The sequence below is a fragment of the Macaca thibetana genome, chromosome 6 (genome assembly GCF_024542745.1).
Source record: "Macaca thibetana thibetana isolate TM-01 chromosome 6, ASM2454274v1, whole genome shotgun sequence".
Taxonomy (NCBI): domain Eukaryota; kingdom Metazoa; phylum Chordata; class Mammalia; order Primates; family Cercopithecidae; genus Macaca; species Macaca thibetana.
In genome coordinates, this window is record NC_065583.1 from 47,302,613 (window position 1) to 47,316,780 (window position 14,168).

At 44.2% G+C, this 14,168-nt stretch overlaps 3 protein-coding genes across 8 annotated transcripts in view; 2 read left to right on the top strand and 1 right to left on the bottom strand.

Annotated features, from left to right (window-relative positions):
- PPP2CA (protein phosphatase 2 catalytic subunit alpha) overlaps nt 1-14,168 on the top strand; it is a 354,454-nt gene that overhangs the window by 151,887 nt on the left and 188,399 nt on the right. The gene's annotated exons all lie outside the window — the stretch shown is intronic.
- UBE2B (ubiquitin conjugating enzyme E2 B) overlaps nt 1-14,168 on the bottom strand; it is a 262,616-nt gene that overhangs the window by 18,264 nt on the left and 230,184 nt on the right. Inside the window, exon 2 of the mRNA XM_050792894.1 lies at nt 797-960. Coding sequence (XP_050648851.1) covers nt 797-840 — 44 coding nt within the window. The 5' untranslated portion in view covers nt 841-960. The remainder of the gene's footprint in view (nt 1-796; nt 961-14,168) is intronic.
- Nucleotides 1,405-14,168, top strand: part of CDKL3 (cyclin dependent kinase like 3) — a 160,157-nt gene continuing 147,393 nt past the window's right edge. For 3 of the 6 annotated variants that reach the window (XM_050792800.1, XM_050792801.1, XM_050792799.1), the window contains exons 1-3: nt 1,484-5,582; nt 5,802-5,987; nt 12,224-12,418. In XM_050792800.1, the coding sequence (XP_050648757.1) occupies nt 5,823-5,987; nt 12,224-12,418 (360 nt within the window). In that variant the 5' untranslated portion in view covers nt 1,484-5,582; nt 5,802-5,822. The other 3 variants (XM_050792798.1, XM_050792803.1, XM_050792804.1) reach the window with 3 other exon arrangements.

Genomic DNA, 14,168 nt, shown 5'->3' on the forward strand with positions numbered 1-14,168 from the left:
AACCCCAATACCTCCTAACAAAACCCTATTTTATTTACCAAAGAAGGCCCAGGGAGTATCAAATTAGCGCCAGTCTAAGGGAAGGCATTTTTCCAGACTCGGGAGGCTATAGATAGGGCTTTCTTCACCAGCCAGATCTGAGTTCCAGAAGGCACTGGCAGCCGGGGTGGCCAGCTCTAAGGTCCCAGATCTCTAAGTCAGTTCCCAAGGTCTTTTCAGGCGGGCGGGGACAGAGTCGGGTTTCGGGGGATGGGTTAACCTCCGAGCCTCACGCACTGGACCCCACCCTCACGGCAGAAATGGAAAGGACTGGCGGGGGTGGGGGGCTGGGGAGGTTCACCCCAACCCGGCTCCTCGGAGAAGACTGAGGGGCCGTGAAACAAAGCTGACTGGTGCTGCCGGAGAAGAACAAGCTCCCGCGGGAGCTCACTTTGAGGGGACAAGAAAGGGTCTCCGCAGGGTGCAGGGGCGGGAGGATGATGTCTGATCCCCGTCTGATCCCCTGGACGAGACCCCGGGCAGCTGGCCGAAATGGGCAGCGGGGAACCCTAGACCAGTCGATCGACATCGTTTTACTTTTTGGGGGGAGGGGAAGCAGTATCGAAATTTCTTCGGGCGCCAGAGCGAGCGGCAAGGATAAGGAGAGTAGGGGCCGAGGTAGGACCCGGCTTCCGCCAGTCCCCCTGGGCCCACAGCCGGCCCTCTGAGGGTCACAAGGGGAAGGTGTCCGGGATCCACGCCCTGCAGCCCCGCAGCTTTGAGAGGCCGTCATCTATGCGAAGCTGAAGGCCCTTACCGCTTGAAATCCCGCATAAGCCTCCTTCGGGCCGGGGTCGACATGCTCCGCAGCTGCCCCGCGGTCAGTCTGAAAGAAAAGAGTCCCGCGCAGCCCCCCCACCCCCCGGCGCGGCGGCCGAATCACTGTGGATCGCCGCTGCCGCCGCCGCCGCCGCCGCCGCCGCCGCCAAGACTGACAAACAACCCTGCAATGACGTCTCCCTCCGCCGCCTCCGGATCCCTCCGCCCTCCGCCCTCCGCCGCTACCACAGAGTGAGTGCTGGGGGAGGAGGGGGCGGGGCGGGGGAGCGCGCGTTCCCTGAGCCCTTCAGCGGGGCGTGGTTCTTCCTGGGCTTCCTGAAGTGATCGACAAATTTGTGTTCTCTGTGTTCAGACTAGAGGTTGTGGATTCAGAGACCACGAAACCGACACACTATCCTGTCTGCCTCCCCGTCTCTAGTTTAGGCTCGGCGGGGTGGAGAAAGAAGGACGTATCCGGGCCAGGGATTTCAGGGAAAGGAGGTGGGATGATGTAAGATCACGTGACTGCCTGCGGCCTTGTCAACAATCCACCCCTGAGGGGGAGGGGGAGAAGTATCTAGAACCACGTGTCCCTGTGACGCGTTTAGAACGGGTCACGTGAGAGCCTCGCCTGGATGTGAGTTTCGGCCAGGTCTGTGAAGCGGGTCTAAGAGGGTGAGGGCTGGATACACCTTTATTAGTTGTTTTCGGTTTATCACAGGTATAGAGACATTACCCAAGAGGTCGTGGGAGGATCAACAGCTTGTTTTGTTTTCTTTAAACCGGGACCAAAAATAACTCCCCTCTGGTTGGTTCAGTGGCTTATGAACTCTGGTACTTGGGGCAAGAAGAGAGAGGATCGCAAGATCTTCTAAGGCAGCATTGAATACTGAGGGCCACACAACAATCTCCTGAAATGGTTCCTTGAAGCTACCAAATAGTCTTTCTGCTTTGCAGTGGGGTTTCTAGTATTGGAAATTCTGGGCAAACATTAAAGGATGGTGTATTATGCAGTTTTTCCTTTCTGGGTCTGCTTTCAATTGAAGATATGTGTCAGAGTCCGGGGACTTGCTTATGGGGGGGAGTACCATTGTATTTTTAAGAATGTGGGGGTGCAGTCTTCCAAGCATATCAATGAGTGGTTGGTTGTCAAAGAAACCTACAAATATGATTCATATCTGGGGGAGAGCTCCAGCAGACCTGAGTGAGGGTTATCTATCCAGCCTGAGACAACTTCAGGTTTTTTACACTAGCAAGAAAGGTGCAAATGGGCGAGAAGTGCCCCCCCACCACCAGGGGGTTCAGAGGTGTTGACCTCCCACAGACCTTGAATATTTTTTGTAGTTACTGTCTTTCCCTGTATTGCTGCTAATTCCTACTTTCAGGACTTTGTTATACTAAGGACTCTGAGTACTTTTGTATCCATTTGGGGAATTGTTCAGTTCAACAGGTAAAGGGAGGGTGGAATGAGGACCTTAGCATTGCCTCAACCTTGCCCCTAGTTCTATGGAAGCAGAGTTAACTTTTCCGACTTTCCTTGTACCTCTTTCTTCAAACCCTGAATTCTCTCAGCTTCCAGTGACTGCCTTAGTGATCAAGTTAGCCAGGCCTAACTCTTGATAGGTCCTGTTAGACATTCACAATGTGTTTTCTAAGTTAAAAGCTGAATATTCTTAATGTTTTTGCTTTTCTGCCATTGCAGTCCTAACCCTTCCAATAGCAAAGGAGGAAGACACACAGGCAGGGTTACATGGAGAAAAATGGTAAATAGAAACTATATCTTAAAAATATCCCTCATGAGCTGGGGCATTAGCTCATGCCTGTAATCCTAACACTTTGGGAGGCCAGGAGTTGAAGACCAGCCTGGGCAACATAGGAGATCCTGTCTCTGTGCACACGAGTAGCCCCAGCAACTCAGGAGGCTGAGACAGAAGAATCGTTTGAGCTGCAGTAAGCCATCATCATGCCACTGAGACCCTGTCTCAAACCCTGCAACAACCAAAAAACCCTTATAATTTATCAGTCTAGGCAGTCACTGAAAGCAGAGACAGAATTCAGGGTTTGAAAAAAGGGAGGTACAAGGAAAGTGGGAAAAGTTAACCCTTTCTGGTTCCATGGAACTATGGGCAAGATTAGGGCAATGCTGAGGTCCTTCTCCTACCTCCCTTTCCTTGTTGAGCTGAAGAATGGATACAAAAGTGCTGAGTCCTCCTGACGCACCAACAAAGTCCTAAAGATGGGAACTGGAGGCAATGGAGTTTAGGAGTTCCGTGACTACAGGGATTTATAATTGTTTCGGAAACAGTTTAAATTTTCCAAAATGAATTAACACTTTTAACTAATTCAGTGCATGTGCATCATAAAGTCTTACAGCTGTGTATTAGCAAGAATCACTGGCTGTTCTGGTTAACCAGGCCTGCCATAACCTACTTGTAGAAGGAATAATTTTAAAGCTATTAATTGTATGCTGTTATCAATTCTGTAGCTCTGGATTATGAGTTCATTGAGGGCAGGGACTGAGTTTGGTTCATCTTTGTCCTGGGCAATGTTTTTTTATTTTTTGAGACAGAGTCTTGCTCTGTCACCCAGGCTGGAGTGCAGTGGTGTGAAGAGGGCTCACTGCAGCCTTGACCTTCCAGGCTCAAGCAGTTCTCCTTCAGTTGCCCAAGTATCTGGGACCACAGGTGTGCACCACCACACCCGGCTAATTTTTTGTAGAGACGGGGTTTTGCCCTGTTGCTCAGGCTGGTCTGGAACTCCTGGGCTCAAGTGATTTGCCCACCTTGGCTTCCCTCGGATTACAGGTGTGAGCCACTGTGCACAGCCTCCTTGCAAATATTTTGCCCACAGCAAATAATATGCTTACACGAAGTTTGAACCCACTATAAGATTTACTATGACATTCTTATTTATAAAAAGTGTTTTATATTGTGGTTGAATAACATTCTCTTTTTTTTTTTTTTTTTGAGACGGAGTCTCACTGTCACCCAGGCTGGAGTGCAGTGGGGCGATCTCGGCTCACTGCAAGCTCCGCCTCCCGGATTCACACCATTCTCCTGCCTCAGCCTCCTGAGTAGCTGGGACTACTGGCGCCCGCCACCACGCCCCGCTAATTTTTTGTATTTTTTAGTAGAGACAGGGTTTCACCGTGTTAGCCAGGATGGTCTCCATCTCTTGACTTCGTGATCCGCCCGCCTCGGCCTCCCACAGTGTTCAATTACAGGCGTGAGCCACCGCATCCTGCTGAATAACTTTCAAATAAGACAATTCTGAATATTTTAGGTGATCAGTGAAAACGATGACCACTTCTCCTTTCTCTCAATATAAACCGTAGCAGCATAGAAAACTTGAGAAGCTTCAAACATACTAATTTATTTACCCTATCTCAATTAAATCAGGCTCTCTGGTGTTGGGGCGGGGGTGTGGATGTGGGAGTTGGGAGTTGCTTTCTAAAAGCTCTCCAGGTGTGATTTAAATATGCATGCTGGGGCGGGACCCACCGGACTAGAATTTATTAAGTATTGCCTTTCCTCTTATTTAGTGGAAGCATGGCGAGATTTCGCTTTTTACATTTAACTCATTTTATAGAAAAAAAGCAAAGAAAGCCCTATTCAATAAAGAAAGCACTCCCTAGGCACTTGCTCTAGTGATACGGTGGTTATTCATTAGGGACTGTCACTCCAGCTGAACTCTATGTCTACTTAAGCAGTTAAACACTGGCCTCTTTATTTCTGCGCTCTTGTACATCATTTAGTATATGGTGGAACCCTTCGAATTACTTGCTTCCCTAGAGTTTGACACGTGGTGAGGGAGGTTTTTTCCTTTAAAAAACATTACTAGCAGTTGGAAAAAATTTAAAGGCGTATGGCAGGTGTTCAAGAAAAGTTTTTAAGAACCATCTTGACCGGGCGCGGTGGCTTAAGCGTGTAATCCCAGCACTTTGGAAGCCTGAGGCAGGCGGATCACCTGAGGTCAGGAATTCGAGACCAGCCTGGCCAACATAGTAGAAACCCGGTCTCTACTAAATATACAAAGCCGGGCGTGGTGGCGCACGCCTGTAATCCCAGCTTCTCGGGAGGATGAGGCAGGAAAGTCACTTGAACCCGGGAGAAGGAGGTTGCAGTGAGCCGAGATCGGCGCCACTGCACAACTCTCTCAAAAAAGCAAACAACAAAAAAAGGCAGACCCTCCCTATCCCCATTCAAAAGCAACGTTGTGAGGAGGCTCAGCTGTGACAGCGACCTGTACTCCCCGCCCCCATTCCCAAGCGCAGCACTCTTCCACCCTCTGCCTACCCAGAGCAGGTTTCCGTTTCTTCTCACTTCCCCTTCCGGGTCAGGACCCTGCCCATGTTCCGGTCTTGCGCACGAGGGCTAGAACGCAGCAACTCTGCTGGCGTTTCCATGGTAGCGAGTGGCCTGATCTTTGCGGGGCTAAGCAACGAAGTAGTATCAGTGTTCCGTAGCCCCACTGGAACTACGCAGAGCCAGGCCAGCGGGACTACAGAATGGGCTGAGGCGGCGGCGGCTCTTTGGATAAAGTCGACAGCGGGACGTGGGGCGTGACGCCGGTCCGGCATCCTAAGACGTCTGGTTTGAGTTGCGGGCGGGATCAGGCTTTTTTTAGGACCTTGGGCCTGATAAGCGGGCGACTGCAGTAGTGCGGGAACCTATTATTTGACAGGAACATGACAGGAAGTGTGGGGACTCTATGCTTGATGGATGGTGACTTATAGTGAAGTAATCTCAGTGTTGATGGGCATGACCGAAACAGCAGGAGTACCCGTAAGTTCTGGTGAGAGTTGGAGCCTCAGAAGGACACTTTACTCAAGCAGTCTTTGGTTCCCAAAGACAAAAAGGCTCAGTGGAAAAGATTCCTTTTTTTTTTTTTAATGTCTCTATATTTTAAACTATGAGTTTATTGTGCATATACATTATCTAGTTTGAATAAATAAAAGTATAAACGTTTAACATTTTCCATTTTCTTTCTTTATTTCTATAAAGTAGTAAAAGCCCAGCTTGAAAATGGAGATGTATGAAACCCTTGGAAAAGTGGGAGAGGGAAGTTACGGAACAGTCATGAAATGTAAACATAAGAATACTGGGCAGATAGTGGCCATTAAGATATTTTATGAGAGACCAGAACAATCTGTCAACAAAATTGCGATGAGAGAAATAAAGTTTCTAAAGGTTTGCTTCTTTTGCCTTAATCATCTAAGTCAAAAGAAAAATTGTTATGGAATAAAAAATTGCATAAAAATATTTTAGTTCACACATGTACTGATTCATATTATGTAGAAACAAGTGTAATACGCTATCTTGTCTACCTTTTGTAATTTTATAGTGATACAAGATATATGTGTTTTGGGGTATGTAACAAAAGCTATGCCAATATTGTTTAATAATTATTCAGAAATATTCAAGTATAATAATAAAAATTTCTGCTTTGTGCAAGGCATGGTGCTAGGTACTGAGAATATAAGGAGGTGAAAGATAGTTCCTGCCCTTAAAGACTTCTATAATTTAATCAGAAAGGAGAGTATATAAAAAATCATACTGAATAAAAAGTGGCTCATAATAAATGCCAGGGAATCAACACAAAGTCCTTTCCCTGGTAGGGAAAGTTTTCCTGAGGAACTGGGACATGAATTTGGCTTTGAAGGATGTGGAGGGTTTAGATAAGAGGGAGAAGCTGTTGTGTTCTAGGTTACAGGAACAACATAAACTCAAAAGAGACTAGAGAGGGACAAAGGATAAAGGGCAAAGTGGAAAGGACAAAGAGCAAAGACATTTGCCTGTAGAGTTTTCTGAGCAGAATTGGAAAGAGGTATATTAGAACAGTAAATTGGAGATAGATTTTAAAGTCTTTTAGGCTAAGGAGTCAAAAACTTGATTTTGTAAGAGGTGGAAAGTCAGTGAAGGTTTTGAATTCAGTGTAAAGAAATGTTGTAAATTTTAATCTACCCCTATTGTGCGGAATAGATTGGAGGACTAAAATAGGTCTGTTAGGAGTTCAATTCAGGAATTTTGGGAAATGTTTGAGGGCCCTTGCTAAAATGCAGCAATGTGAATGGAAAGTAAAGTCAGAACATGCTATATTGTAAAAAAAAAAAAAAAAAAAAAAAAAGGACATGAGGCCGGGTGCAGTGGCTCATGCCTGTAGTCCCAGCACTTTGGAAGGCCGAGGTGGGTGGATCACCTGAGGTCACGGGTTCAAGACCATCCCGGACAACATAGTGAAACCCTGTCTCTACTAAAAATTAAAAAAAAAAAAATTAGCCAGGCATAGTGTCACGCCCCTGTAATCCCAGCTACTTAGGGGGCTGAGGCACGAGAATCGCTCGAACCTAGAAGGTGGAGGTTGCAGTGAGCCGAGATCACGCCACTGCCCTCTAACCTGGGCAACAGAGTGAGACTCCATCTCAAAAAAAAAAAAAAAAAAGACATGAAAGAGTGTAGAAGACTATAGAAAGACTATAGAAGACTATAGAAAAAGTATAGAAAGAGTCAAAGGTCTCTTTGAGGTTCAGTGATTGCTACAATTGATAGAAATATGAAATACTCAAAAGAGACATGGTTTGGGAACTACTTTGATTTTAGAAATGTTGAATTTGAGCTGACAGGAGTACATTTAAGTAAAGATGACCAATAGGCTTTTAGAAATGAGGAACAGCCGGGCGCGGTGGCTCACGCCTGTGATCCCAGCACTTTGGGAGGCCGAGACGGGCGGATCACGAGGTCAGGAGATCGAGACCATCCTGACTAACACGGTGAAACCCCGTCTCTACTAAAAATACAAAAATTAGCCGGGCGCGGTGGCGGGCGCCTGTAGTCCCAGCTACTCGGGAGGCTGAGGCAGGAGAATGGCGGGAACCCGGGAAGGCGGAGCTTGCAGTGAGTGGAGATCGCGCCACTGCACTCCAGTCTGGGCGACAGAGCGAGACTCCGTCTCAAAAAAAAAAAAAAAAAAAAGAAATGAGGAACAATGTCAGAAGAGATCAGGGAACAAGATAGAATCCTATGTAAGTGTGACGGTTAAACCCAGAGGAAACAACTGAGGAGTGTGGAGAAAGGAGCATTAACATTCCTTGGGGTCTGGGTAGAAAACTAATGATTTTAAAAATATTTAAATATGGATATATTCTATTTATTTGAATCTATTTACATCCTTTAAGGTTTATGATCTTGACGATATAGTATAGCTGTTTTATATGCCACAGATGTTCTTGTTTGTCTTTATCTGATACAAAAATAATATTTTCTTCTTTCTTTGTAAGTCTGTATGAGATATAATGGATCAATTTGCTTACTTTCTCTTTTTTTTAGAAATGGAGTCTCACTCTGTTGCCCAGGCTGTGGCGCAGTGGCATGATCATAGCTCACTGCAGCCTCCATCTTCTCAGCTTAAGCGATCTTCCTGTCTTGGACCTGTGAAACAGCTAGGATTACAGGCATGAGCCACTGTGCCTGGCCTAATTTGTGGAAATATTTTAGGCGTCTGTGGATTATTAGAATGGCTCTACGCTGGGTGCGGTGGCTCACACCAGTAATCCTAGCACTTTGGGAGGCCGAGGCGGGCAGATTGCCTGAGCTCAGGAGTTCGAGACCAGCCTGTGCAACACGATGAAACCCTGTCTCTACTAAAATACAAAAAATTAGCTGGACATGGCAGTGTGCGCCTGTAGTCCCAGCTACTTGGGAGGCTGAGGTAGGAGAATTGCTTAAACCCGGGAGAAGGAGGTTGCAGTGAGCTGAGATAGCGCCACTGCACTCCAGTCCCGCTGACAGAGTAAGACTCTGTCTAAAAAAAAAAAAAAAAAATCAGCCGGCCATGGTGGCAGGTGCCTGTAATCCCAGCTAAACAAGAGGCTGAGGCAGGAGAATCACTTGAATCCGGGAGATGGAGGTTTCAGTGAGCCGAGACCACGCCACTGCACTCCAGCCTGGGCAGCAGAGCAAGATTCTGTCTCAAACAAACAAACAAACAAATAAATAAATAAATAGAACAGCTCTGTTTCTAGACAATGAAAAGTTAGTCAGTAAAGATGTTATGATTTTGTGAAAGATATCAGTTCCTGTCCTGATGACCTAAAACGTAATAATACTATAAATAAGGCAATTGTGTACTGTGAATGAAAATCTGATTAGAAGGAGATTTTTTCCCCCAAGGCAGTATCTCTTGCTCTTCAACTGTTGCAATTAAACTGATTATTTTTTTTCTCCTTAATCATTTTGTAAAACTAACCAGTATGTGACAATACAGAGATGAACTTGAGTATGTATTTTACTGTAACAACTGTTATGCAGATAATTTTGAGATACCCTAACTATTCTCATTGGCTTTTTGTTATTGTTGTTGTTGTTGTTTTGAGACAGTCTTACTGTGTCGCCCAGGCTGCAGTGCAGTGGCACGATCTTGGCTCACTGCAACCTCTGCCTCCCAGGTTCAAGCAATTCTCATGCCTCAGCCTCCAAGTAGCTGGAATTACAGGCGTGTATGACCACGCCCGGCTAATTTTTGTATTTTTAGTAGAGATGGGGTTTCGCCGTGTTGCCCAGGCTTGTTTCTAACTCCTTGCCTAATGTGATCCGCCCACCTCAGCCTCCCAAAGTGCTGGGATTACAGGTGTGAGCCACTACACCTGGCTCTCATTGGCTTTTTATAGGATTTTAAATTTGATGTAATCTAATTCCACTAGAGAGATTTCTTGGACTAGTTAATATCCTTAGTCTAAAAAACTTGTCATAATGACTTAATTCAAATTACCTTTCTTTTTTTTGGAGACAGAGTTTCACTCTTGTTGCCCAGGCTGGAGTGCAATGGCGCAATCTCAGTGCCATGTTGGTCAGGCTGGTCTTGAACTCCCAACCTCAGGTGATCCGCCTGCCTTGGCCTCCCAAAGTGCTGGGATTATAGAAGTGAGTCACTGCGCCCAGCCCAAACTAAATTTTTGTGCTAGAATTTCATTAAATAAATTGCAGTTTGGGTAATTAGTGAGAATATCTGTAGAAAAGTTGTCTAGTAATGGAGAAAAACAACTTGAAGAGGGGTACTAGAGCATTTCTAGGAATTTCATTTCACAGTTTATCTGAGTAAGTACTGTACCTAATCCCTCATCCCTGAATGGATCTTCTACAATGCTTATTCATATTACCCTTTCCCTACTTTCACTGCTTTTGCCTTTAAAATAAAGACTGGACAGGAAACCAGTAATTTTCCTTAAGTAGAGGATTAATATTGTAGTATCCAAAAGCAGTCAATTCTTGTTTTGTTTGAGACGGAGTTTCACTCTTGTCGCCCAGGCTGGAGTGTGATGGCACAATCTCGGCTTACTGCAACCTCCACCTCCTGGGTTCAAGCGATTTTCCTCTCCTAATCTCTCTAGTAGCTGGGATTGCAGGTGCCCACCACCACGCCCAGCTAATTTTTGTAATTTTAGTAGAGAGGGAGTTTCACCATGTTGCCCAGGCTGGTCTCGAACTCCTGATCTCACGTGATTTGCTCGTCTCAGCCTCCCAAAGTGCTGGGATTATAGGTGTGCACCACCATGCCCAGCCAGCAGTCAATTCTTTTCACCGCTGCCAGTGTGCTATTGCTGCAGCACTCTGGCATCTTGCCAACCAGGGAAATTTGGAGCAAAAAGGAAAGGAATCTGGTGTTATATTTTGGATGTTTTTCTCTAGTCATTTTTTTTTTTTTTTTTTTTTTGAGACGGAGTCTTGCTCTGTCGCCCAGCCTGGAGTGCAGTGGCTGGATCTCAGCTCACTGCAAGCTCCGCCTCCCGGGTTCACGCCATTCTCCTGCCTCAGCCTCCCGAGCAGCTGGGACTACAGGCGTCCGCCACCTCGCCCGGCTAGTTTTTTGTATTTTTTAGTAGAGACGGGGTTTCACCATGTTAGCCAGGATGGTCTCGATCTCCTGACCTCGTGATCCACCCGCCTCGGCCTCCCAAAGTCCTGGGATTACAGGCTTGAGCCACCGCGCCCGGCCTCTCTAGTCATGTTTTAAGGACTTTAGTCTGTTCATTAGTTACAGAGAAGTAGAAAAATTGACATTGCGTTTTTGGAATGAAGGCAAATATATTTTCATAAAGGTATAGTTTTCTAGAGCTAGGAACAGTGGCTCATGCATGTAGTCCTAGCAACTTGGGAAGCTGAGGCAGGAAGATCACTTGAGGCCAGGAGTTCAAGACCAGCCTGGCAATATAGCAAGATTCTTTCTCTTAAAAAAACAAAAACAAAAACAAAAAAAACCCCTTCATTCTTAGCTAAATGAACACATATTCTTGATAGTTTGAACAAAATGGTTACATATTTCAGAATTGATTATAATTAAGTCACTGTGATGAAAAATAGAATAGGTAGCATACAATATTAAATCTCATTTGTTTCCTAAGCTGATACGTGGGCATAATTTACATTTTAAAATTATTTTAGCAATAATTGTTACCAGTCTAAAAAGGTGGTTAGTTGTTTAATAGAAGAGTAAAGACAACGAAAAATCGTTTACCCACAAATAATTATATATTTATGTAAAGTTTCTATGGTTATAAATTGGTAGTTCACATATCTGAAGATTTCGTATATATTTTGATGTTCTTTTGTTATAGTCTAATGAATTTATGATGCCCCCTAGAACTTATGGTTTACTTTCTAGAGTTTAGGATTAAAATTAGAGATTAATTAATTTATATAAATTCAGGTCACATACTTAATCGTGTTGAAATCCATGCTCATTTGAAAACATAAGGGCCTTTTAAATTTTGGGTGTTAAATTTAACCACAAACCAAGTTTAAAAATAGCAGGATGTCTCTCAAGAGAATACTGTTATAGTACATTAAATTATTTTAATAAGCAACCAAATGCCAACTTGAGATAAAGTAATATATCTCACTTTGTCCTGTAAATATTGATTATAAAATGGATTAAAATTTTCTTAAAATAGGATTGGAAGCACATTGGTTGAGAAATTTCAGTTGAAATGCATGGAACATAGGCTGGGCATGATGGCGCACACCTACAATTCCAGGAGTTTAGGAGGCTGAGGCAGGACCTCCTGTGTTGAGGTCAGGAGTTCGAGACCAGCCTGGCCGACGTGGTGAAACCCTGTTTCTACTAAAAGCACAAAAATGAGCTGGGCATGGTGGTGCACGCTTGTAATCCCAGCTGTTCGGGAGGCTGAGGCAGGAGGATTGCTTGAAATGGGATGGCGGAGGTTGCACTGAGCCAAGATTGTGCCACTGCACTCCAGCCTGGCGACAAAGCAAGACTCCATCTCAAAAAAAAAAAAAAAAGAAAAGGATAAAGAAATGTATGGAACAAAGCTACGAATATTCCTGTTTCTTTTCAAAATTTATACATGTTATATGTACAAATTGTTAGGCTTGAAATAATTAAAAATTTGTGTTGTTTCTTTTGTCAATAGCAATTTCATCATGAAAACCTGGTCAATCTGATTGAAGTTTTTAGACAGAAAAAGAAAATTCATTTGGTATTTGAATTTATTGACCACACAGTATTAGATGAGTTACAACATTATTGTCATGGACTAGAGAGTAAACGACTTAGAAAATACCTCTTCCAGATCCTTCGAGCAATTGACTATCTTCACAGTAATAATGTAAGTGCTTCAGAATAAGCCAATTTGTAGGATGAATATGAATCATAAGTGCTCCTTATACATTGTTTTATTTTTATGAAGGTGGCTAACAGTATTTTTTTATACAATAATAATAGACATCCTGAAAATGGGGATAGGGAATAGGGAGCGCTACCTTTTGGTTGCAGAACCAAAAAATATTGAGCACTCAGTAATTCCAACTGTAAGGCAGACCAAGTATGGGATAGTAAAGGCAGTATCAATAATTATGTTTAGTAGAATCAGTAGTCAGCTGGGGCACTATTATTTGAGAAAGTATTAAAACGTTGGAAGTCAGGTCTGTGGCTTAATGGAGAGTTGCTCATATAAAGGGAGGTTTAGCGAGACTCCGCCTCAAAAAAAAAAAAAAAAAAAAAAAAAGGCAAGTTTAGCGTTGGGAACTGGAAATTAGGCCAGGGGAATAGCAAGTAAATGTGGAAGCCTTTAGGGGAAGAAAGGAGATATAAAGTGGCTGAGCTGTGTGAGGCCTTGTCATTTAACCTATGAAAAATCAAGGAAGAGGAAAGATCACAGCTATTTTGATTTTTAGTGTTGACTTTAGCATTGGCTTGTAAGCTTTTAGCTCAGCAGGTTTTTTGTTTGTTTTGTTTTTGAGATGTTTTGTTTTTATTGCCCAGGCTGGAGTACAATGGTGCGATTTCGGCTCACCACAACCTCTGCCTCCCGGGTTCAAGCAATTCTCCCGTCTCTCCTTAAAACATCTCGGTGTTTGTCCGAGATGATGGTGCTCCTCCTCTATCAACCACCACACCTGGCTAATTTTTTGTAGAGATGGAATTTCACCATGTTACCCAGGCTGGTCTCAAACTCCTGGGCTCAAGTGATCTGCCCGCCTCAGCCTCCCGAAATGCTGGACTACAGGTGTGAGCTACTGCACCTGGCACAGATTTTTTAAAAGATCAAATTAGGTACTAGGTATAAAGCATTTAAACTGTGTCAGGCCCATTTTAAATGCTCAACAGATAGTGCTGGTAGGCTGGCCATAGTAGCTCACACCTCTAATCTCAGTATTTTGAGAGGCTGAGGCAGGGGGATCACTTGAGCTCAAAAGTTCAAGCCCAGCCTGGGCAACATAGCAAGACATCGTCTCTACTAAAAATAAAAAATAAATTAGCTGGGCATCAGGCATCGTGGCACAATACTGTACTCCCAGCTACTTGTGAGGCTGAGGTGGGAGGATTGTTTGAGCCTGGGAGGTCAAGGCTCCATAGCAGTGAGCTATGATCATACCACTCCATCCTGGTTGACAGAGCAAGATCCTGTAAGTAAGTAAGTTAAATAAATAAATATAGCAAGCTGGTTTGGAGTCAGGAGAATTAATAGTTGTGTTAAGGAAAGAAAAGGAAAAGAAAAGAAGGAAAAGAAAAGAAAGCTGGTAGGGAGTCAAGAATAGTTGTGTTATCTTTATATCTTTTTAGAGCCTTGTCTATATTAGACTCTAAAAATGTTTCTTGAATAAAAGGAGATATCAGTCTGGGCTAAACTGACAGTAGAAAACTTCCAAGATGATGTAAAACTGAAATAAGTAGAATTTTGAACTGTAGTTAGGATTTTGTTGGAATAGAGAAGAAAATGCATTCAGGTGGGGTACCATTGTGAAAATAGAAGTAGACCGGAGTGGGGGACTGTAGAGAGTGCTGTTAAGTCAGGTTACAGGGAACAACAGGTAGAGGAAGATAAGATTACACAGGTTCCCAGGGGAGAGATTTTC